The sequence below is a fragment of the Phaseolus vulgaris genome, chromosome 3 (assembly GCF_051622355.1).
Source record: "Phaseolus vulgaris cultivar YP4 chromosome 3, ASM5162235v1, whole genome shotgun sequence".
Taxonomy (NCBI): Eukaryota; Viridiplantae; Streptophyta; class Magnoliopsida; order Fabales; family Fabaceae; genus Phaseolus; species Phaseolus vulgaris.
Window position 1 is genome coordinate 20,736,416 of NC_143500.1, and position 14,702 is coordinate 20,751,117.

The 14,702-nt window shown below is 36.4% G+C and overlaps 1 protein-coding gene and 1 non-coding gene across 2 annotated transcripts; one reads left to right on the plus strand and one right to left on the minus strand.

Annotated features, from left to right (window-relative positions):
* Positions 1–230: 230 nt before the first annotated feature.
* LOC137806836 (uncharacterized) lies at positions 231–3,590 on the plus strand. The gene is made up of 5 exons (XR_016519518.1): positions 231–359; positions 1,022–1,291; positions 2,229–2,465; positions 2,576–2,793; positions 3,217–3,590. It is a non-coding gene; the product is annotated as an uncharacterized LOC137806836 (transcript).
* Positions 3,591–4,592: 1,002 nt separating this feature from the next.
* LOC137806834 (endoglucanase 25) lies at positions 4,593–7,982 on the minus strand. The gene is made up of 5 exons (XM_068607134.2): positions 7,334–7,982; positions 6,469–7,247; positions 5,691–5,826; positions 5,428–5,600; positions 4,593–5,326 (listed from the first exon to the last, which is right to left on the minus strand). The coding sequence occupies exons 1-5, from the start codon at positions 7,704–7,706 to the stop codon at positions 4,925–4,927; spliced, it is 1,863 nt and encodes a 620-aa protein (XP_068463235.1). The 5' UTR covers positions 7,707–7,982; the 3' UTR covers positions 4,593–4,924.
* Between the last annotated feature and the right edge of the window lie 6,720 nt (positions 7,983–14,702).

Here is a 14,702-nt window from a genome sequence, read left to right on the forward strand (position 1 = left end):
TGGGACGTTTCCATCTTTCTCAGAATCCCACCCAGCCCAACCTCAATCATTCACTTCTGTTTTGCTCTGTTGTGTTCGTTGTGTTCCATAATTGCCAGAGCTCAACTCCTTCCTCCAAGGTTCGTTTCTTTGTCTCACTTGTTACAAAAAGTGCTTTGATATCTTTTCTTTGTTTTTCAATTGGGTATTCCTCCAAAATACTTATGTTTCTTTCATCAATTCACCAATTTCAACTCTTCTGTATATAATATTATCCTTCCATTTCCCATTGTCGATTTTCGTTTGTATACCAAGGCTACTCAATCAATTGCTGGGAGAATTAGAAGCTAGGTTCCATCTAGGTGCTATATTATTTTTAGGTTGTATTTATATTTTTTGCACTTCAACGGCAGAATTTTTTTATTTAATTTATTTTTGCTTAAGAAATTGAGTGGATTTTGGAAATTTAGAAGTTCAAACAAAGTGTTTTTGGGAGCACTTAGCAAGGGCTGCAGTTTCTTAAAGTGTATAAATTTGAGAGTTTTATCAAAGACATAGGATTACAGATATCTCTGATTGAAATGCATTATAAACCTACCAATATTTCTGTCTGCATTCACTTTTTGTTCATCAACCATAAGCTTTATTATGTTTGAAGGAAATTTATTCCACCCGTAAGATTGAAATTATTTTACTCATGCAATAACTCCTGTAGTCCAACTATTTTTTTTTTCTTTCTGTTTGACTTGGATTTATTCGAACAGAGCACCCTACCTGATCTCTGAAATCATTACATCTTCTTGGTGTTTTGTATCTCTTTTTGGGTTATTTTACTAAGTTGGCTTTATTGTCTTGCATTGGAAATGCTACTTGCCTGCAATTGGTAAAGAATCCCTGGTGTCTCTCTTTTTTTTATATATAGTTATTTATTGACTGTTCTTGCGTAATTTAATTACTTAGTGTAGAATCATATATGCACTTTGAATCTTGAAGCAACACTCAGTTTGATGCTTGTGTTCTGATTTTTGTTCTGCTGTTATAGCCGGCCGGCATCTCAGTGATGACACAAAAATCATCAGAGGTATTTGAAAAACATGCAGACTCGGGCTCTCATGTGACGGGGACTAGTGAATATGTTAGACTGGTCATATCTGAAGAACCAAGGGCTGTTGAAGCTGAAATCTTGCTGCCTCGAGCAGAATCAAGATTTAAGTCTTTCTGGTGGTGGATTAAATCCTTTTTATGGTGTGTTGTCATTGTGATTCTTGCTTTTATTCTTATCAGATGGGGAGTGCCACCCTTTTTTGAAAAGGTATTTCCTCTTACTTTTACTTGTACTACAGTTGCATTTCCTGTTCGAATGAACTGGTACTGAAGTTATTTGGCTAATATGCATTCGTTGATATTGAGGCAAACCCGTGTCACCATCAATGTTCTTATAAGTTTTTTAAATGAAATATATTATTGTAGAAATTATATATGAATGATATGTTACTTCAGTTATTGTTGTAGAAATAACTCAAACAAACCCACTAGACCATCTACCAAACACAAACAAATAACAACAATAACAGAGAAACTCACAAGAGTTAGACGGTTTACAAAGATGAGTAACAAAGAAAACACAGAAAAATCACGTGGTTCAATTGAAATGTTCACAAACTTCAATCTATGCTTGAAACATCAACAGGGCAGAGTCACTAGTTTAAGGTCTAATGTAGGGTAGAATGTTTGATACCACCATATGCTCCGAAGACATAAAACTGAAAAGAAAGATAGATGATTTTATACCACCCTCTTGAACTATTAGATGGTCTACAATATAAGATAGTCTAAGAATTATGCTGCTAGTTCCATGCTCTCCTCCCACTTGATGTAAATTATGCTTTACAAACGAAAAGTTACCATATTTTTGGTAAATGTGTTGAAGGAAATGTGCGATTCATGACATGGATGAAATTCAATACAACAAAATAAGATGGACTCTTTTCCCTCAACTCAGTAGGAAATTCTTTTTTTCACACTTTCTGTTTTCATTTTCACTTCCTAAGTCTGCTGTCATTTTAAGGGTACTTCTGAGTATGATATTAAAAAAGCGCATTATAATAATTACATCTTTGCTACTTCCAAAAACAAGCTTAGACTCTACATTTCAGGTCATGTGGAATGGCATGCATTCCGTATGGATGCTTGGAATATTTGATTAAATTAATTTTTTGATGCTTTATCATTTTAATTTTGATATGCAGGTTCTTTACCCAATCATGGAATGGGAAGCAACTGCGTTTGGCCGTCCAGTTCTTGCCCTGGTACTTGTTGCTTCTCTGGCTTTCTTCCCAGTATTCTTAATCCCCTCTGGCCCCTCCATGTGGCTGACTGGGATGATTTTTGGTTATGGCCTTGGCTTCATTATAATAATCGTTGGAACAACCATTGGGATGGTCCTGCCTTACCTAATTGGGCTAATGTTCCGTGATCGCATTCATGTAAGTCATTTTATTTCTTATACGATCAACAATCTTCTTAAATTTTGTGCTGTATCTTTTCTGACTAGGTGTTTCCTTTTGTCTTTTTTTGCTGCCTCTATATTCTCCAGCGCTGGTTAAAGAGATGGCCCCACAATGCTGCAATGATTAGGCTTGCTGGGGAGGGGAACTGGTTTCGTCAATTTCAAGTCGTTGCACTCTTTAGGGTTTCTCCTTTTCCCTATACTATATTCAATTATGCTGTGGTGGTCACAAATATGAGGTTTTGGCCCTACTTAAGTGGATCCGTAGCTGGAATGGTACCAGAAGCTTTCATCTATATTTACAGGTTTGATTGTCTTTCTATTTAGGGTCCTTCATTGGCCTAATGAGTTCTTACCCTACCCCTGAAAAAAAATGAATGAAAGGGGAAAAAGGGAAATATTAGAAAGAAAGGGAATTGTAAATATATTGTAATTGCAAAGACACTTCTCATTTCCTCCATCCTTATATGGTTGGAAGGCAAAGTAGTGAGTGAAACCTTTTCAAGTTTTTTTGAGTTCTGTTAGATGTTCAGACAAATGCCCTCACTGAGTCAAACTTTTTTTCCTTATCACGATTACCAGGGTGTGCTTTAGCACCCCACGTATTAAAATGAGAATTGATGATCAAGTATGACTTTGATGGATAAAGAAAGATGTGACTCAACTTAGAACGTGTTTTCTTTATAATTCTTTACCCCACACTAACATCTTAATTTTTTTTTGGTCAGCGGTCGGTTATTAAAAACGTTGGCTGACGCACAGTACGGGAAGCACCACTTGACTACTGTGGAAATCGTATACAACATTATTTCTTTCATAATTGCAATAGTTACCACTATTGCCTTCACTGTTTATGCAAAGAGAACGCTCAATGAACTCAAAATGACCGGGTTGAATGAGGAAGTTACCTCTGTCTCTGAGAACGGGTGTTTTGAGATGGAAAAGCTTCCCCCTTGAAAGGCCTAAACAGCTTAGTTGGTCGAAATTTTCGTGACTCGTTTATTTACATGTTGCTTTTGGATTACATTTATAAATTATTATATATTTCCCTTTTGTGTCTTTTGGTTTTATAATGAATTAAATAACGTTATTAAAGTAAAAATCCAAATTCAACTTTGATAATTGAGTTTAAAAAGAGTGAGGAGAGTATAAAACTGCAATTATATAAAATAAGTAATCAATAGTAAATTATTAGTTCAATGAGAATTAATTACTTAAGGCAATTAATATGAAATCATAGTTGAGAAGGACTGATTGAATTGTATTGTGCAATAAGTCTGAGTTTCAAATTGGGACTACGGTTCATGCAGATGTAAATTTGTGACCTGTTTTGAACTGACCTTATGTTGTTCTGTTTGGGTGCTTACTGACTGATGCACGAGACAGTCTCAATCACCATCTTATGCTGTCATACAAATGTGTTGGTCGTTTATTTAAATGCGTGTAAGCACTATATCGGTGGGTTGGAACCTTGGTATGACACTCCTGCTCTGCCACTGACAGTAGGAAGCCCAGTAGTGTTAATGGTAATGCCATATTCATCAATTGTATTTCTTTAGGTATATGCACCTATATAGACATGGGGAACATGTGTCAGACAATGATTTCCAGAACTTCCGCATGAAAAGGAAATGATGTCCCACAGTTCTAGACTAGACATGAGGATCGGTCCTTAGCATTTGGCACCTGATTCGATTATATGGTCCCCTCACGGCAAAAATTATCATGAAATATTGCGGAACTACATTATTTCAAAACAAACTATTTTATTGATTTATTCTTTCGGGTGAGTTCAGGAAAGAACATTCAGCAAGTTTAAAGTTGGAATATGAAAATCAGCACATCATTCAGCAACGAAATGCAACTTGACGCCGCCTCCGTGTTTAATATAATGGTTTTTGTTTTATTTGAATTGGCAAGTGCACGTGCAAGTCTAAAAGAATTGCTCTCAACCTCAAAAGCAATTTCATACACACTTATTTCGTTGGAAATGTAGCAAATGATTATACCAACATTTAGAGTAAGCACAACATGTGCAACAACTTAACGACCTTTTGCAAAATTGAAAAAAAAGGGTTCTCAAACTTGTAAAGAGAACAGAAAGTTGAGTAAGGTAACTGTAAGACATTAGATCGGCGTGTTCCTTACATTATATTCGTTTTCACGTTTAAAGAATTCAAGATTTGATACATACATACTACGTATATCACAAAAAAAAGCAAACAAAAGACACTCTCAAGTACTACTATCATTTTAAAGCTAATCTTGAAACGAAAGATTGTTCCTAAACAAACAAGATTCACTAGGCCTAGTTGCACTACTTCCACTTTTCCATGCGCGCCCTTGGCTTTAATCTACCTCCATCTTCAAAATCATCAATACACTGAAGTCACCTGTGGTACTTGGCGGATACAGGACAATGAATGACAGAACACCTCATGGTTTCCATGGTGCAGGAGGTGGTGGCGGAGTCGGAAACATTGGGGGAACAGCAGAGAAAAGAGTGTTTTTGTCTATTCCTGAGCTTTTATCACCCGACAACGCCACAAGCGCAGCTACTAAACCTGCATTGCCTGCAAGAGTTGGCTCTGTGTAGTTATAGTTGGTTCGGACATCATGGAAACCATCGTGCTTATCAGGGCCAGCAACCATAGCTCCAACAATTGTATGGGGGTTTGGCTTCGATGTGTCCCTCCATTTCCATCCTCCTTTACAGTTGTACTTAATCTTGTTCTTTGGTATAGATGCCGCTCTATGGTGAACATGTTTTGGATAATGATTACCAAAACCTACAATATAGCTCATTTTCCGAGGGTTCTTTCCAAGAATGTAATCAATCTAGAAAATCACCCAGAGAAGGGAAAAGGAAAAAAAATTAGCCCAGACACTTGATATTAGCTTCCATTATGCACAACTTAAAAGAGTATAATAGCACACACCTGGGTCTTTGCAAAATCTCGAAGAACATCAGTTGAAAAGAAATTGGGTCCGCAGTACCATCCAGGAGTATCAGCAGCATCGAGATAATCACTGTAAAGGGCAGCCAAAAATGCTGCATTGACAACATATTGGAGAGGCTGAGGCCTTCCATGGTTTAATTGAATCAAGCCACCTGGTGAATAAGACATCATTATTCTCATTAGAACATTAGTTGGAAAACCTGTTGCGCAGAAAAAAGGTTGAGAGTCCGAGAATTATTTACCCTTTGTTCTATTAAAGCTGGTGAACATTGGCAGGTAGGAGCACATGATTATGCCTGTCTGATTGTGAAATGTCCTTAAAATTTCTTCATACGGATAACCAGGACTCAGGAACAACCTCAATCGACTCAGAAGAACCTAAATACAAGACAAAACATTAAGTTACTTCCCTTCCACTAAACATATATCCAGAACTGACTTTCTTATAAATTCAGAACGAAGCAGTCAATCAAATGGTTCACATGACTACGACCTACAGCATGATCAAATTAAACAAGAGGTGTTGAAAGCAAGGGAACATTCTAAAGTTAACAATTAATGAGAATGGCTAAATTTTTTAGTTGAAAACCATTGTGAATAAAAACTATGAATTTCTTGACGATGCAGTAATACTTGAAAGCTGTTTGCATAAACTTTTTCACTAAAAAAGTTATGGTTGTACGAGAAGAGAATAAAGGTAAAATGAATTGAGCTTTCCCACTAGAATCAACATGTCACATACGTTTTTTAGCAAGGTACATAAGAAAACCAATCTAAAAGATAAAAGTGCATATGAGAAGATTTCGGTGGTATAGCTGCTTGATTGGAACTGAACACAGAAGCTGACAATTGAAACTGACCTTAGATGTGTTGAGTAAAAATTGAAGTAATGAACCCAGAACAAAAAGAAAAACAAAACAATGTGATGCAGTCAATAAAGTGAGATTGATCAAAACACCAAATAGCTTAATCAGGTGGCAGATATGTGGAAAAACGAAGGGAGAAGAAAAAAGGAATTACCTGAGCGCCAGTAAGCTTGTTGTCCCAGCTGAGGACACCATAGTCCGGCCCTCCCCAGAAGGCGCCAGCATGTTTGGCAAGGCCTGGAGTAGTAGCCAGCTTCAGGTAAGACGAATTCCCAGTGGCAAAGTACATCCAAGCCCCTCCCCAAACAAACTCATCCCAATAGCTAGTCGAATTGTAGAACACAGAAGCCTCGGAGCCACCCGCACTGTACCTCCTTCTCTGCTTCCTCGAAAAGCCGTACAGCGTGGTGGCCCCGTGAACCAGCTTCTGCGAATACGCCCTGTTGTCCTTGAACACAATCGAGGCTGCCGCCAAGGCCGCCGCCATCTCCGCGGCGAGATCGGAGCAGCTACTGCACGTCGTTACGGGGCGGGGGTAATCGATGTCCTCGGGTCTCATCCAGCAGTAGTGGTCGTTGGGAGTGGTGCTCCCGCCGGAGGTGGCGCCGGAGCCAACCTGTGCGGCGATTAAATTAATGGTGTCGGCGGTGTTGTTGAAGGTCTTGAGAAAGTAATCGGTTCCCCACTTGATGACCTCCTTGACGTGAGCCAACTCTCCGGCAGCCTCGTACTTGGCGCTGTACTCGATGACGCTCCAACTGAGCATGGTCATGGCGAAGGCCTTGGGAAAGTGGAACTTGATAGCGTCGCCGGCGTCGTAGTAACCGCCTATCAGATCCTTGATCACACCCGACGTACCTTCAGACTTCTTCCCATCGTCCATGCACGAATTCCCTCTCCATGAAACGTTGTTATGTCTCGGAAGCTTTCCCGCTACGCACAAAACAAGGAACCAAATCAACGAATGGACTAAATTAGAATTGTGATAAACAAATAAAAATGGTGAAATGAGTAGTTACATTTTTGGGCGTTGAAGAAGAGGAGGGCTTTGTGGAGGGCAAGAGTGTAGTTATCGGGAGGGGATGGCTTGTGGTGGTGGCGGGGGACGGTTTTGACGATGAGAGTGATTAAACCGGCGAGGACAGCGGAGACGGCGAGAGTGCCAAGTGTCCAGATGAAGATTTTGCGGCTGACGATGATGCATCCCAGATCAACGTATTTCTTCTTCTTCTTTTTCTGTTCTCCAGCTCCCAGGAGCCAGCTCTGTTGAGTCTCGTCTAAGGCCGGCCGGTCCAACTCCTGGAGATTGCGGCTGCGCTCGTCGTCTGTGGCGGAGTCCGTGGCGTGGATCTCCAACGGCCCTCCCCACGGATCCCTACCGTACATACTCATTTTGGATACCAATCCCTAATCTAACAACGTAATGCAATGTTATGTTGTGAACGAAGAAATAGATTTGCAGTGAGTCCTTCTCTGTGTGTGCAGGGAGTGTCGGTTGTGGAGACACGTGACTGTGACGCGCTTTACTCTTCTTTTTCGACATTCCTTTTATCTCTTTTTTTCTTCACATATTAAATTATTCATGTTCGCGACACCCAGTCGCCAGCTCACTCTCACTCTCTCTTCCACTCCTTTTTTTTCCATAATATCAAACACCAGTTAATAATTACTTTTCAGAAAGCCAGCTTTAAATAATTTTTACAATTATTTAAAATACGACAAAATTTGGAACAGTGGGTACACTAAACAAACAAAACACAAAGCTGTACACCACACCACACTAATCTTGTTTTTCTTTTTCTTTTTCTTTTTTTACTTTTATTGTTTTGTGTTTAGTCTCTTTAATTTCTTTACAAATTTGCCATTTAGTATTTTAGTTATTTATATGTACTAATCTGATAGTGTAAAAATTAACACTGGCGAAATTCAAAGTAGTTAACAATATACAATTTTATACATTAATCATCCCTACTCATTAAAATATTTCCTTCAAATATATAAGGTGAAAAATTAACGGATAAACAAAAAGACATAATGACAATATTGTAAAAAATATATTTGTGGAAACTCCTTCATTAAATACAAATAATAATAAATAAACCTCAAAACCATTAATATTTTGATAATTTTTTATTATATAGTCTTGTTAATCTTCTTTCTTAAAATAATAACGCGTTTCTTAAAATTGAATAAGTTCATTCCATCTTTTGCAATGGCAATGGGCCATTGTGTATCATGGGCTTTTGGGCCGTCCAACTTCGCCCACTTTGACCGCAAGCATACTTTTCAACTTGAAGAGAATTATATAGTTGTATATACAAAGTGGATCTATATACAATCTTGAATATAATTATTATTGTAAGTGTGGTAGCTCGGTCGTGCTCTTTTATGTTTTCGTACTACAGCGTTTAACTTCTTCAGATTTTATTTGAGAGTAAATTTGTAGAAGGTTCTCCAACGATCAAGTAAATATTTTACTTTATATTGAGAGTGAAAATTGTAAAATCGATAAAAACATATCTTACTCCATTGTATAGAGCTTATTTCTAGTGATGGACTGTTTGCTTGATGGATTGTATTTAGCATATATCGTCAATAAATCAATGTTAGCTTATTTTTTGGAGTCATCAGAATTTGTAGGAAAGTATATTTGGAGTATATCTTCATTAAATCAATATTAGCTAATTTCTCGGGGTGTCACCTGGATTTGAGAGAGTGTGATATGATTCCAATAACATGATAGGGATATTCTAAGGACATGTTATGGATTCAACTTGAGTTGGAATATGATTAAGCACTTTTTAAGAATTGGATCAATGTTCTTAACATTCAAGAACTCACCAAAACATAAGTAACCAAGCCAAACTCACTTAGAAACCCATTTTGAACAACAAACCCATGGATAGAAACTCAAGAACACAACATATAACAATTATACCCATGGAGGACGTGACAAAAACAGCAAGAACAACCAATTTGCACCGATTAAAATTGAATATAAGTGCAGAAAATGAAAGAGGACATCATAAGGAAGAGATTGCACCGATTGAAAGTGAAAACAAACAAGTAGAACAAAAATGGGTAATTTGGAATGAAGGGAAAATGGATGAAGAAGATGAAATGAAATAGGGAACTTATGTGGTTGGAGTTCTTGGAGATGAACACACCACTTGAAGGATGTAAGGCTCCAAGATGAGTGTAGATGTCGCCACTTGAGGTTCCAAGATGCACTCAAGATGAGACTAGAAGAAGAGAAAACACAAGTCTCTCAATCACTCACCAATTTGGGAGAATTTCTTTACTCAAAATATCAAATCTGTATTAGAAAGACTCAAGCCCTCCTTATATAGGAGAATGACCGGTCATGAAAGTACAAGAGGCTTACAAAAGAAGCTAACTAAAGTTCCATTATAACTCTTCCACTTCTAGCGCCTAAATTGAAGGAGGAAGGGATATCTCAAAGCAAAAGCACTCTATCTCAAAGTGTAAAAGAGGCTTACAAATGAAATATGTCAAAGCAAAAGCACCACAAAACTTAAAGAACAATAAAAGACAAACAAGAAAAGGTGTAAACAAGAAAGGCGACACAAAAGGAATATAAGAGTTATGACAAACACTAAGAATAGTGGAGAAAAGACAAGCAAGAAAATAAGGTACTCAATGAAAAGGATGGCACACAACAGAAACCTAGAGAAAAGCACTAGAAGAGATGAAGAAAACAAAAAACAGAACTACTGGAAAATATTTTTGTGCAAACTGTGCGTGATGTTTACAGATTTATCTGGAATTGTAGAAAGCGAACTGGATTATGAAATTGTAACCACAGAAAGTTTAAGATCTTATCTCAACAATGGCATTGGAATTACACAAAAACAATAAGCCAATTAATTGCGATAAATTTTGTAAAATCATTGCCAGATTACCATATTTTTTTCGGCAGAATTACACACTGAACGCATTTCATTTATCATTTTTTTTTACTTCGAATTTTGATGTAATTCTTTTTTCTATTCTTTTATGACACTTTAAAGAACTCAAATCCAGAATTTCAGAAATTTCCAGTAAGCAAATCAATTGCAAAAAATTGAAACAGACAACACATTTTCAACAGAAGAACCCTAACAGGAATGAAAAACAGAATTAAGAACTAGCAAAGACATAATAGAAATGATGTTTAGGAACTTGTATAGGTCTATTACACAAGTATGAACTCAATACTAAAAAGAAAATGTACCAAAGGATTAAGAAACTGTTGGATCTATTAGTGTCTAAGTTCAAGAGGGGAGGGGTGAATTGAACATATAAAATTTTCGCAAATACAAATAGTTTTCAGTATATCAGAGGAAAAAGAACAGATTATTTTTAAAAGAAACAGATTGATTCTTCAGAACAGTCTAGCACAATTTGAATTTGTTCAGATTAAAATTGCAATCAATAGAGAGGTATAACAGAATCAGATTGGTTAGATTTTACGAGTTTGAAGAATACAAACTATGCAAGGAAATCAACCAAGTTCATTCAACACAAGGTTTCAAATGAAATGAATCTCTGTCAGAATTTAATGAATAAGACTATTTGTCCTTAAACCAATGAAACCCTCATATACTAATACTGTGTTAGTGATTAGAGAACTTTAACAAATCAGGAAGAACAGTTTTTATTAAACCCAGAATTAACAGATTTGATTTCAAAAGAACAGATTTAGTTCTTGACAGAATTAAGCAAAACCAGAAACGAGTGCAGGGATGAGAGAAAAAGACAAGCAAGTTTTTATACTGGTTCACTCATACAGAGCTACATCCAGTTTCACCTTACTCCAAGGTGGAATCCACTAAAACCAATATCAATCACTTACAAACACAACAGTTCTTGAACACTACAAGAACAATACAACCAATGCTGAAAAACCCTATTTCAGCACACCTTGCACTCCAAGAAACCCTATCAAGGAGTGACTAACACTTACACCTTTACAAACCAGAATAAAGGAAAGATAACACCTGAAAAGAAGATGCAAGAACTCAAAACCAGTAGTTCAATTTGATGCAGAACTGCACCTTCACCAAGATCAAAGTTTTCCTAGAACAAGCTCACTTGAAAATCCCTTTCGAAAACCTTTCAAAAACTCTTTTCAATCATTCTTCTCACATAGAAAGTGTTTAATCTCTGTCAAAAACGTAATTGCTCAGCATCCTTTCATGTGAGAAAAGCTTTTCTTTATATAGAAAACAGTTTCTAACTTCTTTTCAAAAAAACAGTTGAAAAGCTGTTATGAAAACAACAGATTCAGTTTTAAACTAAACTGATTTATTTTAGGAAAACTGCCAACTCAGCTAATTGAAATAACTGACTGAGTTGTACCTTTGGTACCCTAACCAACTTTCGAAAATCCTTTCAGCACACCAAAAATAAACCTATTCTTTTACAGAGAAATAGATTTATTTTTGTGCAATATCCTGATTTTTGGAGAGAACTCTAAAAAGCTTTTGGAAAAACTTTTAACCACTTCAAGTGCTTGATCTATGCTTGGTTAGGCATCTAGGATAGGTCATGTAGCAAAAGGCAACCTTGAATACACACAACCATAAAGTACAAAATCATCTAAGACACATTGCAACCTACAAAGCAAAACTAGCTAACATCTACATCAAACACCCTAAGGCTAGGTTGAGATGAGCTTCATCCATCTTCAACAGAAACAAACACATAAAACTGTACTTAACACAAAATCAAGAAACAAAAAATTACAACAAAAGGACCACATAGAATTGATAACATTTTTTGGAGAAACATGACTTTGACAAAACTTATAAGGATTCAAAAATGAAAATGACACAACATAATGTAATAACAACAAGAAAACAACAAGAAATACCCAAAAAATAAACCTAAAACAGAAAGGTAACAACAAAAATGTAAAGTTCTTGAATTAAAAGTGCCAAAACAACTCAAACACAAACAAGAACAAACCTAAGACTCATGATACCACATGATATGATTCCAATAACATGATAGGGATATTCTAAGGACATGTTATGGATTCAACTTGAGTTGGAATATGATTAGACACTTTTTAAGAATTGGATCAATGTTCTTAACATTCAAGAACTCACCAAAACACAAGTAACCAAGCCAAACTCACATAGAAACCCATTTTGAACAACAAACCCATGGATAGAAACTCAAGAACACAACATATAGCAATTATACCCATGGAGGACGTGACAAAAACAACAAGAACAACCAATTTGCACCGATTAAAATTGAATATAAGTGCAGAAAATGAAAGAGGACATCATAAGGAAGAGATTGCACCGATTGAAAGTGAAAACAAACAAGTAGAACAAAAATGGGTAATTTGGAATGAAGGGAAAATGGATGAAGAAGATGAAATGAAATAGGGAACTTATGTGGTTGGAGTTCTTGGAGATGAACACGCCACTTGAAGGATGTAAGGCTCCAAGATGAGTGTAGATGTCGCCACTTGAGGTTCCAAGATGCACTCAAGATGAGACTAGAAGAAGAGAAGACACAAGTCTCTCAATCACTCACCAATTTGGGAGAATTTCTTTACTCAAAATATCAAATCTGTATTAGAAAGACTCAAGCCCTCCTTATATAGGAGAATGACCGGTCATGAAAGTACAAGAGGCTTACAAAAGAAGCTAACTAAAGTCCCCTTGTAACTCTTCCACTTCTAGCGCCTAAAGTGAAGGAGGAAGGGATATCTTTCTAGAATTTTCTAAAGCTAATATCTAAATATGCTTTACACAAGAGTTATCTTTAGGTTTCCCTCTTAGCACCTACCTAAACATTATTCTATATTATTTACAAATTTATACAAAAGAAACTATAAAGAGAGATATTAATTGAAGCCCATTCTTGAGCCTTCTTTTGGCTTTAGGTTTGGTCCTCTCTTTATTTTAATTCTTCTTTAATTTTTTAGAAGACTAGAAGAAAGAACTTCAAATGTTTGGGTGAATGACCTCTTCCTCCATTAGTAAAATCCTCTCTTATTTGATCTCTATCAGAGTGTGTCCCTGATTTATATAATATTTCCTTATTCGTCATATACTTTCAATTTGTTTGGTTAACGAGATCGACCCTGATTGATACATATGTCTTTATAATAATAATTTTAGTTTTAAATATCAATGAAAAAATGGTCATTGGTTTAACATCAAAATAATTCCTAGTATTATAACTGCAACGTGGAGTTGAGACGTTGTGAGCCATTGGATTTGATAATTCTTCCTACATCAAGATAACTTTTAAAATAATCCAAATTGTCACTTTTATTTCAAAAAAACATAAAATAACATGCGAAGGGACTCGTTTGCTCTGGTGAAGACGTTTTGAGTGGTGCTGGAGTTGTGTTTTCAGCTAAGATTTTTTGTTTTCGTGTGGTGGATGTGGGGGCAATAATGTAGGTCGTTTTCGTTTTTTGGAAAGTGAATTACAAATGTAGATATTCGAAAGCATTCAATGTAGATTTTGGATATTCGCATCTGAAAGGTAAAAAAGTCTCAAGATCTCGACATTCAAAAGTCATTATTGGGTATCTTGATAAGACTACAAATGGTCATATCCAGAAGCCACTTATCACTTCCGGACGAGAAAATATGGAAATGCATTATTTGTATTGCGAACATATATATCCAAAATGTTAAGGGCAAAATAATCAATTCATCTGTAGGTGTTGGGTGTGGATCAAAAGTGATATGGTGTAGAGAGAAATAACATTACGAAGCTCGAAATTATGATGACAAAGTGGGTTGAATCGACTCGAGTGAGTTATAAATAAAGTGGCACGAGCTAGTCTATCATTCATTTTCTTTATTTTTAATATTTTTAAAGATAAATCTCATATTTTTGAAATTAGAATTGATGGTGATCAATGTTTTAAATAAAAACTTTATTTATATTAATTTTTATTTATTGAAATATTATTGATATTTATTTTATTTTGCTAAACATTAAACCTTAGATAAAAATATTAGAGTTTGATTTAATTTTATTGCTCTTCCTTACTGATCCTGCCGGTTGACCTAAGTGCAAGAGCCTTGCCGCGTCAAAGGTTTCTCCTTCTGGATCGGCTTCGCACCACGTTAGCTTCTGTCCTTCACACCTCGATTCTCCGTAAGAACCTGAAAATGACAGAGTGGCGCCGCTGCGGCCGATCGCGCTCAGACGCTCAAGTAAGTGACGGAATCACCAAATACTAAGAGAGAAAATCTAAACTCAAGGAACCGTGCAAGAATTCTCTCAGCGTACTCCAGTGTTCTGAAAAACGTACTCTAGTGTTCTTAGAAAACGTACCTCAAAGTCTGTTAAGAGTTCCTTATATACCTGAGCGTTTCTCTCTCCTGACGGTTACACCTCTGGACA

Coding starts and splice junctions, on each gene's coding strand:
- LOC137806834 (XM_068607134.2), bottom strand. CDS start 7,706: ATGAGTATGTACGGTAGGGATCCGTGGGGAGGGCCGTTGGAGATCCAC. Junction 5,827..6,468: donor ACAAGCTTACTGGCGCTCAG/GTAATTCCTTTT, acceptor TCTTGTATTTAG/GTTCTTCTGAGTCGATTGAG. Junction 5,601..5,690: donor CAGCTTTAATAGAACAAAGG/GTAAATAATTCT, acceptor CTTATTCACCAG/GTGGCTTGATTCAATTAAAC.